The sequence below is a fragment of the Trichomycterus rosablanca genome, chromosome 27, assembly GCF_030014385.1.
Source record: "Trichomycterus rosablanca isolate fTriRos1 chromosome 27, fTriRos1.hap1, whole genome shotgun sequence".
NCBI lineage: Eukaryota > Metazoa > Chordata > Actinopteri > Siluriformes > Trichomycteridae > Trichomycterus > Trichomycterus rosablanca.
Window position 1 is genome coordinate 8,844,067 of NC_086014.1, and position 13,041 is coordinate 8,857,107.

At 38.8% G+C, this 13,041-nt stretch overlaps 1 protein-coding gene across 1 annotated transcript in view; it reads left to right on the forward strand.

Annotated features, from left to right (window-relative positions):
• cdkl5 (cyclin dependent kinase like 5) overlaps positions 1 to 13,041 on the forward strand; it is an 84,183-nt gene that overhangs the window by 60,487 nt on the left and 10,655 nt on the right. Inside the window, exons 12-15 of the mRNA XM_062989647.1 lie at positions 1,524 to 1,625; positions 2,193 to 2,292; positions 3,319 to 3,442; positions 3,982 to 4,087. Of these exons, the coding sequence (XP_062845717.1) occupies positions 1,524 to 1,625; positions 2,193 to 2,292; positions 3,319 to 3,442; positions 3,982 to 4,087 (432 nt within the window). The remainder of the gene's footprint in view (positions 1 to 1,523; positions 1,626 to 2,192; positions 2,293 to 3,318; positions 3,443 to 3,981; positions 4,088 to 13,041) is intronic.

The window sequence follows — 13,041 nt, forward strand, 5'->3', positions numbered from 1 at the left end:
AGGTGATAAGATGTTCGATTGCTGTGCACGTGTAGGAGGGGGCGTGGAGCGGCCTCGTCCTCCCCAATCAGGAGCAGGGACCAGCATTAGTGAGAGGATGATTGACGGGCAGAAATTGGATGCGCTAGAGTGGGAGAAAAAGGGGTAAAAAATCACTTTATAAATGATAAATCACTCACCTGAGATAAAGAAAATGTTGTCCCAGCTTGGGGATCTCTCACATCCTCAACGATTAATCCATTAGTGTTATGAAATAAAACAAACTACACCGTTTCCCGTTTAGCCACAGACGTCGTCTTTAATAATCTCAAAACGTGACAGAACTTTAACGGAAAATCGAAACTCTGCGTCAATTTTAATTGGTCCATCGCATTTGATTGACATCCGCGTCTTCCAATCGTAGCGAGATGTGTCACTTGAACAACAGCTCGAACGTAAGTGAAACCAAAGATGCTGCTCTGTGTGCAAAAGTTAAAATAAAAACAGCTTTGCAGTTTTGCATAAGTGTGATGTTGTAGGTTCTGTATTTATTCCTTTAGAATATTTGATTTACAGTCTGAGCGTTGTTATTTAGTCATTTTCTGGGAACTGAGGATACTAATTTTTCCTGTAGTCGCACAGTGTCTGATTCTCCTCTTCATGAACCACCATGCTGAAGTGGGTTTCCTCCGGGAGTTCCGGTTTCCTCCCACAGTTCAATGACATGCAGTCAGGTTCATTTAAGATGCAGAGTTGCCCTGTGTGTGTGTGTGTTTTCCCTGTGATGGACTGGCGACCTGTTCAGGGTGTTACCTACCTTTCGCCCTCCCACAGTGACCCACAGTAGAATAAAGCAGTGGTAAAACAGACAGTGAATGAATGATGTGCCATACATTTTCAATAAGAGACAGGTTTAGACTGCAGGCAGGCTAGTCTAGTACAAGCACTCTGTGTCTGCCAAGCCACACTGTTATAGTGTGTGCAGCTGAAAATAACCATGAACTTTCCGAGAAAAGATGCCACCTTGATGCCTATGCATCAATGGCACCTTCACGCATATGCAAGTCACCAAAGCTGTGGGCACTGATGCCTCTCATGTTGACTTTTCCAGTTTTTGCTAATAATAGTCTGTACGGTTCTTTTTCTCTTTGGCACAGAGACTCGTGGTAGACTCGTTTGGTCCATCTGAGATGAGCTCAGGCCTAGAGAACTCATTGGCATTTCTGCTTGTAATTGATGTCTGAATGTTTCTGGGTACATTCCCTGATGCCATGTTAAGTGACAATGTTTTTCCGAAGTACTCCAGAGCCAGTGTGGCTATATTTAGCGCAATAGCATGATGGTTTATTATACAATGCCATCCGAGGGCTTCAGGGTATTTTTAGCCTTGCCCTACATGAATATGAGATTACATTAGATTCCCTGGATCTTTTCACCATATAATGCATGGTGAGGTGTCCACATACTTTTGACCATATAGTGTATTTTCTGTGGTCTGTATTGTATAAACATGCCCTTTATTGGTTCTGTTTTTGTGTCAGCAGAATGAACAGTCTCCTAAAGAGAAGTCTCACGCTCATGGTCCAATGAAAGACTCAACAAGGGATAACACTGTGCCGTTCCACTCACAGCGACCTAAAAATGAGGTCAGAGTCCCCCACAGCTCACCCCACAGAAGGAAAACTGCTGCACTCTTTTACCCTTATCTGTAATGCTTGCTTCTGTATGTAAGTAGATTTTTTGCTAGGTGGTCAGCTCTGCTACCGGCAGGCTGGGTGCCTATACGGACTAGTCTGAGGGAGGGAATGCCAGAGGGATTTCTCATAAATGCTGCAATTACGAGCTCTGCTGGCTGATCAATGGTGCCTGCATCCTGAGACTGAGGATAATAGAGATCAGTGCGTGACTCTTAGTGCGCTATACAGGTCTCCATATGGACCCATCTCTCGTAGGAGAAAAGATGCAGTCAGCTACTGCACACGTTGAACCGGGCGTGTGTTAGTCACGACTGTTATCATCTAGGAGTGGTTGTCAGCAGCAGTAAAGGACGTGAAATTCAATTGGTTGATTGGATACAACTAGATATAGGGAGGTAAAATTGGGGCAAAATGCACATACTTTGGTATATAAAGGGTACTAAAATTAGAAAGTTACCCCGTGGTCTTGGTGTAGGCATTCTGATGCAGTAGCATTTTCGTCCTCCTGTGCTGCAGGTGGGGATGTATCATGATCCACATGTGGAGGATGGGTCCAAGGAGAACAGGATCATTTATAGTGATTCCATGCCTCGCAGAGTGGGCAGCTTCTACAGAGGTACTCTTAAACCCTAAACCCAGACTGGGACTAAATGTTTAAACCCACCTGACAAGCTCGTATGTAGGTCTGACTTCAAACATAAATAAAGCAGGTTATAAAATAAAGATTGTTCACCTGTTTAGAAGACACGCGTATTAAAATAATATTAAATTATAATAAAAATTAATAAAATAATTAATTTAAAAAGTAAATAAATATAATAACATAATTAAAAATAAATAATATTGTTATAATATAAAGATGATGCAATTTTATTTCTGTATTTATTTAGGAGACATTAAAAATAAATAAAATAAATAATATTAAATTATAAAACACAGATGTTGCAATTTTACTACTACATCTGTTTAGGAGACACTTATTAAAATAATATTAAATTATAATAAAAGACGAATATAATAATGTTATTAAAATAAATATAATGATATAATAAAAAATAAATAAAAAATATATATTTAATTATAGAATTAAGTTGCAATTTTACTTCTACATTTGTTTAGGAGACACTTATATTAAAATAATAATAATTTATAATTAATAAATAAATAATATTAATATTATTATAATTAAAATGTAATTATATAATTAACAATAAATAAAATAAATCATTTTAAATTATAAAATGAAGATGTTGCAATTTTACTTCTACGTCTGTTTAGGAGACAAACATATTAAAATAATATTACATTATAATCAAAAATAAATAAGATTAGTAATATTATTATAATAATAAGTATAATCATATAATTAAAAATAAATAAAATGAAAAAGATTAAATAAAAAAATAGATGTAATTTTACTTTTTCTTTTACAGTTTAGAAGAGTTTAAAATAATACTAAATTATAATGAAGAAATATAATAATAATATTGTTATTAAAATAAATATAAGTATAAAATTTAAAAAATAAATAATATTTAATTATAAAATAAAGATGTTGCAATTATCCTTCTACATCTGTTTTAACACACACATTATTCACTACATATTGTGTATATATTAACATATTGTGTCTATATTGCAGTTCCGTCTCCTCGACCAGACAATTCGTTCCATGACAGTGCAGCCCAGAGCAGAGTTTCAGCCGTACCTACAGACAGTGCTACTCTGGCCAGTCACTCAAAACGCCAGACAAACTTCGACCCTTGGTGAGTTGTTTCTGTTATTACGACTGTAGCAGCTGTTACCATTAGCACAACGCTGTAGTGTAAGGGCATATATTTTAATTTTATTAATATTTGTGTACTTTATAATAAGCCTGGGGCAGTGTGGGTAGACTGTTCAAATCCAGGATCTGCTATGCAGCCACTGTTCTGGCTGGCCCTTGGTTTTATTGTGACGGACAAATAAATGCCACAGTGTCGGCTGGTTTCCCAGGAAAATATAAAGACTGTTGGCAGAAAATCAGACCAGATCAAGTCCAGGATCATTGTTTCAAGTAAGGATGCTCAACAAGGTGCAGGTGAGTGTTAGTGTGGGTTAGTAGAAACCAACACGACAGTCGTCTGCACCTTTAATCCTTTTTAGCTGACCATTAATGGCAACGCAGAAGGACATAATTCTGTAATTGTAACCTCCAAGATGTGATTGAATGTAATATGTTTCGCAAAGCTGTAAATGTTACAAAATAACTGCCTAAAACTAAAAAAAACCCCATTTGATTATGTATTGATGTTTCTGTTTTCAGGAATAACTCTGAGGCAATGGCTATAAACCCACCCGAGGTTCCCAAACAGAAGGAAAAACAGGGTTTCTTTAGAGCAATAAAGAAGAAAAAGAAGAAATCACAACCGGTAAGCAATTTAACATCAATTATTTATATTGTAGACCTTTTGTTTGAGTTTATAAACCTACTGGATAAAAAAGTTGACCTAATTGGTGCACTTTAACATTTTTGGTATTTGGTATCCATCATTTTCTATTGATCAGGAGATTAATTTTATTTTGCCTTTGATTTATGATTTAACATCTTTCATTAAATAATAAATTCAATAAAATAACATGGGCTAAATTGTTAGTACTCTTTACATCACAGCAAGAAGGTCCTGGGTTCGATCCCCAGCTGGGGCGGTCCGGGTCCTTTCTGTGTGGAGTTCTGTGTGCATGTTCTCCCCGGGTAGTGATGATGATGGCACAATTAATAATAATAATAATTGATCGACTTAGGTTAGCTTAATGTCTAATGCTTACGTTGTCGGCTGTACTCCAGCTTGTTTAGTGTCTGTGTCTGTTCAGTGGGGTTGCTACGTGTCGTTTTGTGTCAGCCATTTACACACAGCACTGGAAAACATGGATAAGGTTGCCAGTTCAAGCCCCACCATCACCAAGTTGCCACTGTTGGGCCCCTGAGCAAAGCCCTTAACCCTCAATTGCTTAAAATTATGTTCAGTCATAACTGTAAGTCATTTTGGATAAAAGCGTCTGCTAAATGCTGAAAATGTAAACGTAAATATGATTATTATTATGAATATATAGTTAAAAATAAATAAGATAAGCCGCTCAGGTGGCGCAGCGCTAAAGTACGCTAGCGCACCAGAGTTGGGTTTTCGAATACTTCGTATCGAATCTCAGCTCTGCCTTTCCGACTAGGCTGGGCGGCTGCATGAACAACGATTGGCTGTTGTTCATAGGGGTAAAAAAGTCGGACCATAGGTCCTCATAACTGGTGCAACTGCGGCCCCTGCTGGCTGACTGATGGCGCCTGCACAGGGCTGAGGAATAATGCTGATGGGGGTGTGGCCCTCCGTACACAGTGCCCGTCAAGTGTATGAACTCGACTCGTGCAGGTGAAAAATGCAGTCTGTACTGACTGTACGTGCTGGAGGGGCGTATGTCAGTTGAGAGGCGTCCTCAGTCAGCGGTGAAGGGTCGAATCAGTATAGAGGACGCAATCAGGGTAATTGGACACGACTAGATTAGGGGAGAAAATTGGGGGGGGAAAAAAATAATAATAATAATAATATTATATTAAAAAATGTAGATGTTGCAATTTTACTACTTCATCTGTTTGAGACACACATATTAAAATATATTAAATTCTAATCAAATAAATAATATTTTTTATAATATTGTATAATATTTTATAAATATTATATAATAATAAATATAAAATATAAATTATATTTCAAAAATTATTAAATTATATTTATTATTAAAGTAATTGTATTTATATAATTAAAATAAAAAAATTGAATTGTGAAATAAAAATGTTGCAATTTTACTTTTACATGTTTTTAGGAGACATTAAAATAATATAACATTTTAATTATTTATTATTGTTATTAAAATAAATATAATTTTATAATTACAAATAAATAAAATAATAAATTAAGTTGCAATTTTACTCCTACGTCTCTTTAGAAGACACATATTGAAATAATATTAAAATAAAAACAAATAATTATAATATTGTTATTAAAATAAATATAATAATATAATTAAAAATGAAAATTAATAATATTTAATTATAAAATTAAGTTGTAATTTTACTTCTACATCAGGTTTCACAGGACCAGGCATAAGAAACACAAACACATGACCTACGCTAACCGCTATGCTAAATGCTAACTGCTAATGCTAATCTAAACACAAATGAAACATGACCCAAAACTATCCTTCACTTTAAGCAAACGGCACGATGGCTTAGTGGGTAGCACTGTTGCCTCACAGCAGGAAGGTACTGGGTTTGATCCTCAGGTTGGGCAGGCCGGGTCCTTTCTGTGCATGTTCTCCCCGTGTCTGCGTGGGTTTCCTCCGGGTGCTCCGGTTTCCTTTCACAGTCATCAAGACATGCAAGTGAGGTGAATTGGAGACACCAAATTGTCCATGACTGTGTTCGATGTGACCTTGTGGACTGATTAGCCTTGTGTGGTGAGTGACTGCCGTTCCTGTCATGGATGTAACCAGGGGTGTAAAGCATGATGTTAAAATTCCAATAAACAAACAAACAAACCTTCACTTTAAGCTGAGATACACCTTACAAGCTACATACAATGCTAATGCTAAACATGAACTATGCTATAACGTAAAGCAAGACATGATTCACTAAGCAAGATCTCTTAAACAAGCTATATAGGCTAGAATACTGTGCTGTACTCTCTACCTAAGCAAGATACATGATAATAATAATAATAATAATACATTTTATTTATATAGCGCTTTTCAAGATACTCAAAGACGCTTTACATAAGACAAATAATCAAAACAAATACGTACATACACCATACAAATCATAGTACAAAATCAAAATAGTACATCAACATCAAGAATAATTAAGATAAAAACAAAGAGAGCAGCATAAGACAGTTCATTAAAAATTAGCTAAATTATGAGAGAGAACAACAAATATAGAACAATTTCTTAAAATTAGACAGAAACAGGACAGATTTACATGCAATCAGGAAACTGAAAACTTTACAAGTTTTAGGATCTAGGACTTCACATTTCTGTCGTGATCTAAGTATAAAAACTATTAAAAAGAATAGCAAAAATAAAAGCATTTATTTTGTGTTGTTACAAGTTAAATGCCACTCTGAATAGATGAGTTTTGAGAAGTGACTTGAATTTGGACAGGTCAGGACAATCTCGTAGGTGTTTGGGGAGAGCATTCCATAAAGATGGAGCAGCTATGGAAAAGGCCCTGTCACCCCAGGTCCGGTGCTTGGTCCTAGAGGGTATGGACAGTAGGTTAGCCTCAGAAGAGCGAAGGCTACGGGAGGGAATGTGCTGATGGAGCAGGTCGGTGAGGTAGGATGGGGCCTGATTATGGAGAGCTTTGTGAGTGAATAGAAGAATTTTGAATTGAATGCGTTGAGCAACGGGAAGCCAATGAAGTTTTTGTAGAACAGGTGTAATATGATCACGGGAGCGAGTATGAGTAAGGAGGCGAGCAGCTGAATTCTGGATATACTGAAGTTTTTTTAGGATTTTGTTAGATGTACCATAAAGGATGCTATTGCAATAATCAATTCTGGATGTAATAAAAGCATGAATCAAGGTTTCGGCGGCAGAAAAGGAGAGTGATGGACGTAGACGTGCTATGTTTTTTAGATGAAAGAAAGCAGTTTTGGTGATGTGATTTACATGGCGGTCAAAAGAGAGGTTGCCATCAAAAATTACACCAAGATTTCGGATGTTAGAAGACGGAGACAAAGTGTCATTATCAATGGTAATTTGAAAATTTTTTGTGGTTTTTGCCAGGGTTGTAGGACCTACGATGATCATATCTGATTTTTCACAGTTTAATTTGAGGAAATTAGCTTTCATCCACAATTTCATTTCAGTGATGCAATTTGTCAGAGTGGAGTGAAGTTCAGTATTAATGGATTTGGAGGAGATGTAAAGCTGAATATCATCAGCATAGCAGTGGAAATGTAAACCATGCCGACGTATGATGTCACCAAGGGGGAGCATATAAAGAATAAACAAAAGGGGACCTAACACTGAGCCTTGGGGAACGCCTTGGGACAGTGGAGCAATGGCAGAACTACAATTGTTGATATTAACAAACTGTTGTCTGTTTATGAGATATGACCTTAACCACAAAAGGGCAGTACCAGTGATGTTGACAGAGGATTCAAGGCGGGACAGAAGAATGGAGTGATTAATGGTGTCAAAAGCTGCAGTAAGATCAAGGAGGACGAGAATATTAATTTGTCCAGAGTCTGAGGAAAGAAGAAGGTCATTTGTGACTTTGAGGAGGGCTGACTCAGTGCTGTGCTGGGGGCGGAAACCAGACTGAAATGATTCAAATAGATTATTGGAATTTAGGTGATCTTTGAGCTGTGAGGCAACAACACGTTCCAGTATTTTCGACAGAAATGGAAGATTGGAAATGGGCCGAAAGTTACTCATAATGTTAGAGTCAAGTCCAGGTTTTTTAAGTATGGGAGTAACAGCAGCCAATTTGAGTGATTGAGGGACTGAGCCAGAACTAAGAGAGGAATTGATTATCTCTGTGATAAGTGATGAGATAACTGGAAAACAACCCTTAACAAGTTTTGATGGAGCAGGATCCAAAACACAAGTGGAGCTTCGCATCCCTGTTAAGATCTCAGATAGGTCCAAAAGAGACACAGGTGAGAACTGAGACAGAGGCTGGGTAATAAATTGAGATGAGATAGGCGGAGAAACAGAGATGACAGGGGAAACTGTCAGAAAATTGTGGATATTCTCAACTTTTGTTTGAAAAAATGAGAGGTAAGAGTTACACTTGTCAACTGTAAAGGAATTGGTAGTATTGTCAATTGGTTTGAGAAGTTTATTTATTGTGGAAAAGAGAGTCTTAGGATTTGTTGATCCAGCATGTATGAGTTCGGAATAGTAAGTGGATCGGGCTGCCGTAAGAGCGTCTTTGTAATGTTGAAGATAATCAGAATAAATCTGATAATGTACTGTTAGACCGGTTTTCTTATAAAGTCTTTCAAGCTGGCGTTTACGGGATTTCATTTGGTGAAGCTCAATTGTGTACCATGGTGCGGAATGACTAAATGAAACAAATTTGGTTCTCAAAGGAGCCAGCTCATCAAGACATGAGGCGAGTATGTCATTATAGTAATCGACAAGGTCAGATGAATTACTAGACAGTACAGGACAGACAGACATCTTTTTAACAAGAGAATCTGAGAAAGCAGAGGGAGAGATATATTGAAGATTCCTGAAGGATATTTTACGTTTAGCTCTAGTGATGGGCCTAGTGACCTCAATGTCCATGATGATTGTCAAATGATCAGAGACAGTAAGGTCATGGCTGGACGGCTGATGAACTAGGACACCAGTAGAGCAGACAAGGTCAAGAGTATGACCTTTTTTATGAGTTGGAAAATGTATATGTTGTGTGAAATTAAAACACTGTAACAATTCCAAAAATTCCCTGGCAAATTTACAGTTGTTGTCATCAATATGGATGTTAAAATCACCCATAAGCAGTACAGAGGATGAGAGGGCACTAAGCTGGGTTAAAAAATCTGAAAAATCAGAGAGAAAGGAAGCGTTTGGCTTTGGCGGACGATAAACTACAGCAGTGACCAGAGGAGTAGGCCCTGACAACTTGAAAGCCAGGTGTTCAAAAGAAAGAGCAGCAGGAAAAGACAAAGTGGTTATTTTAATATCATCCCTATAGACTGCAGCAACACCACCACCTCGCCCTTCCATACGAGGTTCATCAATATACGAGTATCCCATTGGCGTGGTCTGATTTAACATAAAATAATCCAAGGGTTTATGCCAAGTTTCAGTGAGACAGAAAAAGTCTAGTTCACTGTCAGATATAAATTCACTAAGTACAGTACTTTTTGTGTTGAGTGAACGAACATTAAGCAATGCCATTTTCAAGTGGTATTGTTGTGTAGTTGGCTGTGAGGAACGAGGAAGAGAACGGAGATTTGCTAAGTCCACTCCGCGTTTCCCATCCCACTCCGTGGACAGCGTTGTCATGGAGACTACACCGCTACTGGTGTGCAAGGCAGCAGCGCTCTGATGACGTGTTTGCGGAGCGACAGTGCGCACGGCTGACCAGAAGGATGGAATAGCGTTACCGTTTCGAAGATAAACAAGCTTTCTCCGGGAGCCCCTGTGAATATAACGAGGCCGGCGAAGGAGTCCAAGCTGTTTGATGACTGAAATACACGATGGAGTAGTGCAGTTGTTGAACTTCCTCAGCTGGTCAACGGAATAGTTCAACATCGTGCCGATCCCAGGAAAACTCATCCACCGTTCACCACCGGCCGCAGACGCGATGTACAGTAGAAAGAACAAAAAGTATCAAAAGCACAAATAAAAGTATCAAAAGTAACATAAAAGAAATAGATCCACAAGGTGTGTAAAAAGATGAAAACGAAAAACGATAAAAATACAATAAAATACGGTAAAATACGGTAACGGTAGCGGCAGCCAAATGCGCCAGCGTCCACCATCACCATGGCAATCACAGAATCTAGAATGATCTAGAATAGATCTCTGTGGTCCAGTTTCGATGCTCACGTGCACATTGTTGGTGCTTTCGGCGGTGGACAGGGGTCAGCACGGGCACCCTGACTGGTCTGTGGCTATGCAGCCCCATACGCAACAAACTGTGATGCACTGTGATGTGTATTGCCATGGTGATGGTGGACGCTGGCGCATTTGGCTGCCGCTACCGTTACCGTATTTTACCGTATTTTACCGTATTTTATTGTATTTTTATCGTTTTTCGTTTTCATCTTTTTACACACCTTGTGGATCTATTTCTTTTATGTTACTTTTGATACTTTTATTTGTGCTTTTGATACTTTTTGTTCTTTCTACTGTACATCGCGTCTGCGGCCGGTGGTGAACGGTGGATGAGTTTTCCTGGGATCGGCACGATGTTGAACTATTCCGTTGACCAGCTGAGGAAGTTCAACAACTGCACTACTCCATCGTGTATTTCAGTCATCAAACAGCTTGGACTCCTTCGCCGGCCTCGTTATATTCACAGGGGCTCCCGGAGAAAGCTTGTTTATCTTCGAAACGGTAACGCTATTCCATCCTTCTGGTCAGCCGTGCGCACTGTCGCTCCGCAAACACGTCATCAGAGCGCTGCTGCCTTGCACACCAGTAGCGGTGTAGTCTCCATGACAACGCTGTCCACGGAGTGGGATGGGAAACGCGGAGTGGACTTAGCAAATCTCCGTTCTCTTCCTCGTTCCTCACAGCCAACTACACAACAATACCACTTGAAAATGGCATTGCTTAATGTTCGTTCACTCAACACAAAAAGTACTGTACTTAGTGAATTTATATCTGACAGTGAACTAGACTTTTTCTGTCTCACTGAAACTTGGCATAAACCCTTGGATTATTTTATGTTAAATCAGACCACGCCAATGGGATACTCGTATATTGATGAACCTCGTATGGAAGGGCGAGGTGGTGGTGTTGCTGCAGTCTATAGGGATGATATTAAAATAACCACTTTGTCTTTTCCTGCTGCTCTTTCTTTTGAACACCTGGCTTTCAAGTTGTCAGGGCCTACTCCTCTGGTCACTGCTGTAGTTTATCGTCCGCCAAAGCCAAACGCTTCCTTTCTCTCTGATTTTTCAGATTTTTTAACCCAGCTTAGTGCCCTCTCATCCTCTGTACTGCTTATGGGTGATTTTAACATCCATATTGATGACAACAACTGTAAATTTGCCAGGGAATTTTTGGAATTGTTACAGTGTTTTAATTTCACACAACATATACATTTTCCAACTCATAAAAAAGGTCATACTCTTGACCTTGTCTGCTCTACTGGTGTCCTAGTTCATCAGCCGTCCAGCCATGACCTTACTGTCTCTGATCATTTGACAATCATCATGGACATTGAGGTCACTAGGCCCATCACTAGAGCTAAACGTAAAATATCCTTCAGGAATCTTCAATATATCTCTCCCTCTGCTTTCTCAGATTCTCTTGTTAAAAAGATGTCTGTCTGTCCTGTACTGTCTAGTAATTCATCTGACCTTGTCGATTACTATAATGACATACTCGCCTCATGTCTTGATGAGCTGGCTCCTTTGAGAACCAAATTTGTTTCATTTAGTCATTCCGCACCATGGTACACAATTGAGCTTCACCAAATGAAATCCCGTAAACGCCAGCTTGAAAGACTTTATAAGAAAACCGGTCTAACAGTACATTATCAGATTTATTCTGATTATCTTCAACATTACAAAGACGCTCTTACGGCAGCCCGATCCACTTACTATTCCGAACTCATACATGCTGGATCAACAAATCCTAAGACTCTCTTTTCCACAATAAATAAACTTCTCAAACCAATTGACAATACTACCAATTCCTTTACAGTTGACAAGTGTAACTCTTACCTCTCATTTTTTCAAACAAAAGTTGAGAATATCCACAATTTTCTGACAGTTTCCCCTGTCATCTCTGTTTCTCCGCCTATCTCATCTCAATTTATTACCCAGCCTCTGTCTCAGTTCTCACCTGTGTCTCTTTTGGACCTATCTGAGATCTTAACAGGGATGCGAAGCTCCACTTGTGTTTTGGATCCTGCTCCATCAAAACTTGTTAAGGGTTGTTTTCCAGTTATCTCATCACTTATCACAGAGATAATCAATTCCTCTCTTAGTTCTGGCTCAGTCCCTCAATCACTCAAATTGGCTGCTGTTACTCCCATACTTAAAAAACCTGGACTTGACTCTAACATTATGAGTAACTTTCGGCCCATTTCCAATCTTCCATTTCTGTCGAAAATACTGGAACGTGTTGTTGCCTCACAGCTCAAAGATCACCTAAATTCCAATAATCTATTTGAATCATTTCAGTCTGGTTTCCGCCCCCAGCACAGCACTGAGTCAGCCCTCCTCAAAGTCACAAATGACCTTCTTCTTTCCTCAGACTCTGGACAAATTAATATTCTCGTCCTCCTTGATCTTACTGCAGCTTTTGACACCATTAATCACTCCATTCTTCTGTCCCGCCTTGAATCCTCTGTCAACATCACTGGTACTGCCCTTTTGTGGTTAAGGTCATATCTCATAAACAGACAACAGTTTGTTAATATCAACAATTGTAGTTCTGCCATTGCTCCACTGTCCCAAGGCGTTCCCCAAGGCTCAGTGTTAGGTCCCCTTTTGTTTATTCTTTATATGCTCCCCCTTGGTGACATCATACGTCGGCATGGTTTACATTTCCACTGCTATGCTGATGATATTCAGCTTTACATCTCCTCCAAATCCATTAATACTGAACTTCACTCCACTCTGACAAATTGCATCACTGA